Source organism: Cibotium barometz, chromosome 57 (genome assembly GCF_041138505.1).
Source record: "Cibotium barometz isolate CiBa-2024 chromosome 57, ASM4113850v1, whole genome shotgun sequence".
Classification (NCBI taxonomy): domain Eukaryota; kingdom Viridiplantae; phylum Streptophyta; class Polypodiopsida; order Cyatheales; family Cibotiaceae; genus Cibotium; species Cibotium barometz.
Window position 1 is genome coordinate 21,941,700 of NC_141102.1, and position 7,713 is coordinate 21,949,412.

At 43.6% G+C, this 7,713-nt stretch overlaps 1 protein-coding gene across 2 annotated transcripts in view; it reads left to right on the forward strand.

Moving 5' to 3' along the window:
* LOC147606551 (uncharacterized) overlaps nucleotides 1–3,027 on the forward strand; it is an 84,318-nt gene extending 81,291 nt beyond the window's left edge. Inside the window, exons 3-6 of one of the 2 annotated variants that reach the window (XM_086792295.1) lie at nucleotides 44–1,604; nucleotides 1,679–1,762; nucleotides 1,884–2,604; nucleotides 2,794–3,027. In XM_086792295.1, coding sequence (XP_086648421.1) covers nucleotides 44–1,604; nucleotides 1,679–1,762; nucleotides 1,884–2,604; nucleotides 2,794–2,912 — 2,485 coding nt within the window. In that variant the 3' untranslated portion in view covers nucleotides 2,913–3,027. The remainder of the gene's footprint in view (nucleotides 1–43; nucleotides 1,605–1,678; nucleotides 1,763–1,883; nucleotides 2,605–2,793) is intronic. The other variant, XM_086792296.1, reaches the window with a different exon arrangement.
* Nucleotides 3,028–7,713: the final 4,686 nt, after the last annotated feature.

The following is a 7,713-nucleotide window of genomic DNA, read 5'->3' on the forward strand; positions in this document are numbered from 1 at the left end:
GCACCTGAGTGCTCTCTCTAATCCTTTTGTATGCTTTGTGCAGGCCTCAAGGTAGACCAGACCCAGAAGTGAGCGATCCACTGCATGAAGACAAGGCGCTGCATGATAAGTATGGACGGAGGAGTAAGTTTGATACAAGTGTGAGTGTGAGCAGCAGCAGCTGCACTAGACGGCCAAGAGAGCAAAATTGGCACATGACTGATCATGCAGATCAAGGCAAACAATACCTTGGTTTTGATGAAGAGGTGAGAAGCTGGGAACCTAGACTATCAAACCAAGAGTCAGATGATGAGAGGAGGCGACCTTTCAGCCATGAGAGGAATTGGGATTCCCGACCCTCTCTATCACCGAGGGGGCCTCTTGCTCATGGGCATGAAGAGTTTGTAAGGGGTCCAGATTCTATGATTTCTAAGGATGCAGCTGTGATGAAGAGAAAACGTCATAATTTCTTACAAGGTGCTGGGCCCACAAAAGCTCGACGGATGGATGAAACTTCAGTTGAGAGGCTAGAGCAGTCACATCAAGGTACACAGATGAATCGAATACCAACAGATGGGCCTATGGTTAGGCCACTGCCGCCCAGCCGTCTGATAGGGCATTCAGCATTACTCCCTCCACCTCCTCCATACAGGCCAGGGGTGGACAATCCAGCAGTTATGGGTGGCCCTACCAATTTTGTAGAAGGTTCTAACCCAAGGGACAGTGGAAGGTATGATAGAAAGGCTGGAGGAGGGCATTTAAGGAGGTCTGAGATGGTAGGACCGGGTGATGCATGGGGGGGTTTTGGTATGGGCCATTGGAATGCCCATAATCAAGGTCCTGTTCCGGGTCATGGTAATATGTTTCCTTCATTTCCTCAGATGGGATCAGGGGGTTTCCTTGGAATTGGTCAACAGTTTCATGCACCACAAATGTTTGGACCTAGTGGCACAAGGCCGTCTGCTGACGTGGGATTTGGAGGAGCTCGGTTTCATATGGGCGATGGTGGGGCTGGCTTTCCAGGGCATGGACCTAATCATGGTCCTGTTATGGGATGGCACAGGTTTCCAGATGGGAGTGAAAGTCACCGTCCTCTTTCAGGTTTCATGGACACATGGGAAGGACCAGGACGGTACCCAGATGAACGCCAGAGGTTTGGGCATCGTGACTGGGATCAGTTTTCCCAGGGTATGTCCGGAGGAGGTTGGGAGGGAGTCCTGGAACCATGGCAAGGTCAAGCTGGGGATGCTAATTTTGATTTGAACCCCCCAAATTCACACAGAGAAGCTTTGTATCAAGCCAAGATTGGAGAGGAGGTTTCTCGTCCAGATCCTCACATGGAGAAGGTTCAAGTCGAGGAAGATCATGTGCTGAACACTCCTGAAATCTCTCCTGCATATTCGATTGATCCCATGGCAAAAACTGATTTGAAGGCAAGCAAAAGAACCAAGGAAAGGATGCAGATGATGCTGCTTCATGCAGATGTATCTGCTAAACTGGTTGGCATTGATTTGTACAAAGAATACCTCAGCTTGCTTCCTCCATCAGAAGCTAAGAAGAGGGAGGCAATTGCTGATGATCACATGGTGTCCACTCCCTTCATAGATGAAGATTTGGAGTTTGAGGTTGGTTTTACTTGGGTGTGTGTGGCTCTAAGCTAATCTTGAATATTCTGCTCATGAAACTGCTTTTTGTGCAGGTGGACTCTGAAGCACAAGATCTTCTTTCGAATCCGGACCTGTATGCAACGTTTCTACCATCTCTATCAGACAGCGCATACAAGGTTCGTATTTGGGTGTGATAATCTGGGTTTCATGTTCTGCTATAGGATACTTGCATGATTGCAAACTTATTTCCTTGACTTCCATTGAGTCTCATCGTTTTTCTCCAAACTTCGTGTGCAGGATGCTTTGAAGATATACAAGAGACCAATGCAACAGAACCGTGTTCAAAAATCGGTTTTTGGATCTTTTCTACTTCCCGAGAGTACCTCGATGATAAGAATGCCTAGGCTGGATATAGAGTCAGTGAAGGGGAATGGTACGGAGAGCTTTGGAGAGCAAGCATGCATTCCAATGGGTTCTGAGGCTCAAACAGTGGCAGCTTGTTTTGAGGTATCAGAGGCAAAAGAAACAGTGGAGGTACAGCCCTCTGAGGAAGCACATGTTGTAAATGCAGTCGAAAGCTTTGATAGACAACATGCGGAAGGGATTGGTTTGGTAGGCAATCAAGAGCAAGGCAGTGCAGAAGATTCAGTTTTGGGAGGTGAGAATTCTAGCTCGACATGGCAAGCTAGTGTGAGTTATGAGAGCCTTGGCAATGACCGAAAAAGTCCTGTCAATGAGATTGGCAATGACCATCTGGTTGATCATCCTGAAGCCCCTCAGGTTGTTGAAAGGAAGGATTCAAAAGCCCAACTTAATGATGATGATGACCAAACAAGGCCCACCAATGAGGTCGGCTACAGCCATCCTGCTGATCATCTCAAAGCCTCTCAGGTGGTTGAAAGGGATGACTCAGCAGGTGACCTTGTGGAAGACAAGGGGGGGGACTCGGAAGTTCTCATGGAAGAGTTGGGAAGAAGCTTTGAAGGAGCAGAAGCTTTTGAGATAGGTGACCTAAAAGGTAAGTCTAGACCTCAGGAAAGCCCTGAGAAGGCTCATAAAAATACGCATTGATACCTTGTCATGCTTGTTTTGCTTCATGCCCTCCCTGCTTGTGTCATCCCTTTTGACTTTGCATTAATCTGAAAGTTTCTTAAAGGGCAGGCTCTACCAGAGGGCCTTTCTGATGTCTGAGTCTTTGTTTGGGCAGAGAGTGTCCCAACTGCCTGCATGGTGTATGCTATCACACAAACTGTACAAGTTCACCACTCCACCCACAGCTCGATGTTGCAATACTGCAGCAGTGCCAAAGGGTTATTATGCTGTTGAGTAGCTTCAGTAGCTGTGGCATAGCATTCTGGCGGTTTTTGGAGTGTCAGATTAGTCATGTGTATATCTCTTATTGGCTCTCATACTATATATAAGAATGCTAACATTTTTTTCTTTTGTTTTTTTGCATTTGCTTTGTCTTGTGCCCCTCTGATTGACCACTGGGGATCATTCAATTTGTTGCTTTTAAAAAAAAAGCGAATAGAAAGCTAAAATCTCACAAGGTTTCTCCCCAGGGTTGTGGGGAGTTCCAATTTTATTTTTTCATTGTTTTGGTTGATGAGAATAGCTGGCTATAATTCGACAGCCCTTGTAAACTGTATTTTTAAGGCCCTGGGAGGGCAATTTGCCTTCCCTAATGATTTGGGGCATGTAATTTGCGTGTCAATGTGGAGTGATGTGTGTTTTTTTTAAAGATGTGTAGCTTAAACATGTTTTATTTTTTTGGGTGAAGAGAAGAAAGAGGAGGGGGCTCTTTTTGGGTATCATTAGGTATGTGATGACATCGGCACAAGTGTATGTGATATCATCAGCTTGTTGGGCTTGAAGTGTTAGGTTGACTATCATTGGAGCGTTCTATCGTGTTGTCAGGTTTGAAACCAGTCATACTGTTATGTTTTTGGTGGTATTGTCAAGACAATGTGCAGATATAGTGCACAGATTTTCAGCTAATGATGCATTTGTGGGCTTGGCATTACAGCCAGCCCAAAGAAAACCTGTATAGACCCCTATAGCTTCTTAAATAAACTGTGTAAATGCAGGCCATGGGTGACATTGAATCGGCCCCTAGATAATGGCTCACCTGAGATGAGATACTGTGGCACCGAATCTGCTTTGGTAGCTTGATTCTTTTTGCCTCCATGACGTAGCATTCACGTGTTGAGGTGGAATTCCACATATGAATATATATTGAGTAGGGATGCCATACAAAGCTCATGTTTTAAGTAAAAATGTGATCAGAGATATACAATTAATGAGAGGTTTTTAGATTTATGCTTACCCAGGGATTCTTTTTTTGATGTGTATAGAAGGTATTCTGACGTTTGTTTGATGAATGTTTGAATAGTAAGCAAGCAGATAGTAAGGATTTCCGAGTCTTTTGAGATGGGGGCTTCCTGCATGGTCAAGTAACTGCCATAAGAACATTATTATGTCTAGATTTCCTTAAGCATTCTGCAAGCGTGTGCACAGAGAGAGAAAGAAAGTCATATTAACGTCCGCGGAATGCCTTGAAGGCATATGGGACCAAAAGACATGATATCACAATCATTACAATCCACTTCGGGGGTGCACTTAGGTGCGCATAAGTGTGAACATTGAAAACAAAAATAAGAAGCTTAAGGGTAAAACTTATAGAATGTATGTGGCTGTCTCTGTGAGAAAGAAGAGAGGAGAGAAGAGACAATGTACTCAAGAACTCGTCAATGAACCACTGGCCAACTTCATTAGAAATGAACTACAATGCCTCATATATATAGGAAACACCCTTTTCTCCACCCAAAAATGTGTGTAAATAGGAAAAAATAGAAATGAATGCTATAAATCCCAAAAATCCCTAGAGGCTAAAGAGTGTGCCACTAGTGTGACACCATCTGGAGATGACAACTATCCAACACCTCCTCTTCAGGTCCAGATGGGAGGACCAACGCCAACGCGCTGAAGAAGATAATCCAAGGTAGGTCGAGGAAGAGGCTTAGTAAACAAATCAGCAACATTATCTTTGGTAGCAATACTCAAGTTGAATGCGACCTTCAGAAATCCAATCACGAACAAAATGAAAATGAACATCAATGTGTTTGGATCGTTCTCGAATAATTGGATTTTTTTGGCTAAAGCAATAGCACTTTGTGAATCTGAGTAGATGAGTGTCGGAGTAGATGAACATCCAAGGTGATTTAGAATTTGAGAAAGAGCATCAGACTTCTTAGGTAAGAAAGAAACCCATGATTTGCGAGAGGTCATCCACAAGAAGCATATAATACTTGGATCCACCAAGCGATTGTACTTCCAGAGGTCCTGCAAGATCAGCATGAATAAGCTCAAGTATGCGTGTGGCCCTATGAGTAGCCTTCTCTGGAAAAGAAGTCCGATGTTGCTTTCCTTGAGCACAAGAAGAACAAATATGATGGCGAGGTTTCTGAAGCTTTGGTAGACCTGTAACCATGTTATGTGAGACAAGATGTTGCAAAGTAGCAAGAGGAACATGGCCAAAGCGGAAATGCCATAGATCACTATCTTCATTAGAAACAAGTGCTTTAGGAGAAGCTAATAATTGATGAAGATGAGACTCATGTGGTGGCAACTGTGCTGTAAAAGAGCTTATATGATAAAGCCCAGCATTTTGATAACCATGTTCTACACAAGAAAGTGACTGTCTATCAATGATTTCAATCACTTCATCATCAAAGTAAACCCCAAGACCTTTAGAAGTAGCTTTAGAGATAGAAAATAAGTTGGCAGATATCTTAAGCACATGCAAAACATCATGTAAGATAGCATCTCCAAAAGAAACATTACCAATACCAATCACAGGGAGAGACGAAGCATCACCAATGTGTACTGATGAAGAGATAGACTTATAGTTTTCCAATAAGGAAGAACTATTCGTCATGTGAGGTAGCACCACTATCGATAATCCACTCATCCGCAGTATGCATATCAAGATCTTTGATTACCACAAGTGATGTGTCACATGAAGAAGTAGAAGACATAGCAACATCTGCAACCTTGGCGTTACCGTCTTCCTTCTTGTCTTTGTCTTTGTCGTGAGAAGATGTTGATGTAGAAGAACCCTTAGATTTGGATTTAAGTTCAGCTTTTACCTTCTTGGATGCCGCCTTCTTAGCAAAACAACGATCCTCCGTATGGCCACTACGACCACAGAAAGTGCACTCCTTGGAAGAATCCTTTGATTTGTCCTTGTCGCCTTTGGTTGAAGAATCTTTAGCATTGGAATTATAGCCTTTGCGTTGATCATTCCCCTTGCCTTTGCCTTTGCCCTTGCCTTGGCTTACAAAAACCGAGTCCTTTTTGTTTTGCTTGCGAGTAAGGCACTTATCGTGAAGAAGACCCATAGTCTCTTCAAAGGAAGGGAAAGGAACTCGAAGAAAGATGTTATCTTTGAACGATTCAAAAGAAGAAGGCAATTTACCAAGTAGCTTGTGGACCAGATTGCTTACCAATGTACCAAACTCTTCAAGTTGCTGCTTGATTCGATTGAATTCTCCAAGCTTCTCCACTATGTTGTCGGATTCGGAGATAGAAAGCTTATCCAAATCTTCTTCCAACTTAGCCATCTTAACCGTTGAAAGTCTTCCATATTGCATTTGTATAGCGTGCCATAATTGTTGAGCCGTACTCATGGTAGAGAGAAATTGAGACAACCGATGTAGACATGCCATGCACAAGTAAAGCTTTGGTCCGTGCATCCATATAGGTTTGATATTGAGAAGGCACCATATGAGGAGAAGTGATTATAGACCACACTCCGGCGCTTTCCAAAAGAAGTTGCATAAACAAGGACCAAGTGTGGTAGTTGTTTGGGGTAAGCTTTTGTGAATCGGAAAGACTTGGAAGGCACCATATGAGGAGAAGTGATTATAGACCACACCCCGGCGCTTTCCAAAAGAAGTTGCATAAACAAGGACCAAGTGTGGTAGTTGTTTGGGGTAAGCTTTTGTGAATCGGAAAGACTTGGAAGGCTCAAAGATTGAGTGAATGGGTTAAAGGGCTGATATGATTGAGTGGGGAGAGGAGTAGTAGTGGAAGTAGTAGAAGAAGGAATCATAGTAGATGAAGTTGCCATAAAAGGCATAGATGATGTAGGGGGATATACCATAGAGGGCATAGAAGTATGTGGATAGGAAGGCATAAAGGACAAAGAAGAAAGAGTGTATGGATCCGTAGAAGGTAATGGATACGACGGAAAAGAGAAAGTAGAAGCACCTACCGAAGAAGGAATTGCACCAACTTCCGTTGTAGTAGTTGCCGGTCCAACCGTCGTAGGAGATGTAGGATCCATAGTATCTTCAAGTTTGCCTTTGTCTTTTGGAGTAGAGGACTTCCGAGATCCCATAGGGAGTGGAGGGTGGAAAAACACAAGGGAAGAAGTGTCGTACCTTCAAAAAATGCAACCAATAGATGGGCTGTCCACCAAGGAAGTATCTCCAAAATATGCACAAAGATAGTGCAAAAACGCAGCCACAAAACGCAGCCGATATATGAACCAATAGACTCCGTAGAAACCACCAAAAGAGGGCTGAGAATGTAGCCTTAGGTAGAAGGAGTATGGAGGAGTTGATTGTCCACAAAAACGCAAACACAAAGTGTGTAGTAAAGTGGAATTTTCAGCCGGTAGAAAGGTGTAGAAAAGAGGATGAATATGTACCTCAAAACACCATGAAGAGGGCTGAAGTTGATGATGGAAACGCAGCCAAGAAATCTCTCCACAAGAAGCCTCCAAAAAAAACGCTACCGCATGTAGGGAAAACTAGTTGGCAATGTTTTCACCGCCCGCAAGTAGAGTTGTAGGACTCGGATTGAAGTGCTTTAAAAACACACTTGTAGAGGATGGTAAGGGGCTGGTTTGAAGCCTCTTGCATCATTGAATGAGTGCAAGGATGATGAGTAAGGGCTTCTGCAAAAAACGCAAGCAGAAATTCTGCATGCAGGCAGTCTGCGAAGAATAACTCAAAACGGTGAGGAATTTGCGACGAAAACTTTCTTCTGCAAAGTTGTAGACCACGATGATTCCAGTAGGGCCTGCAGGCACAATCCTAAAAAACGCATCCGTTTAGCATAT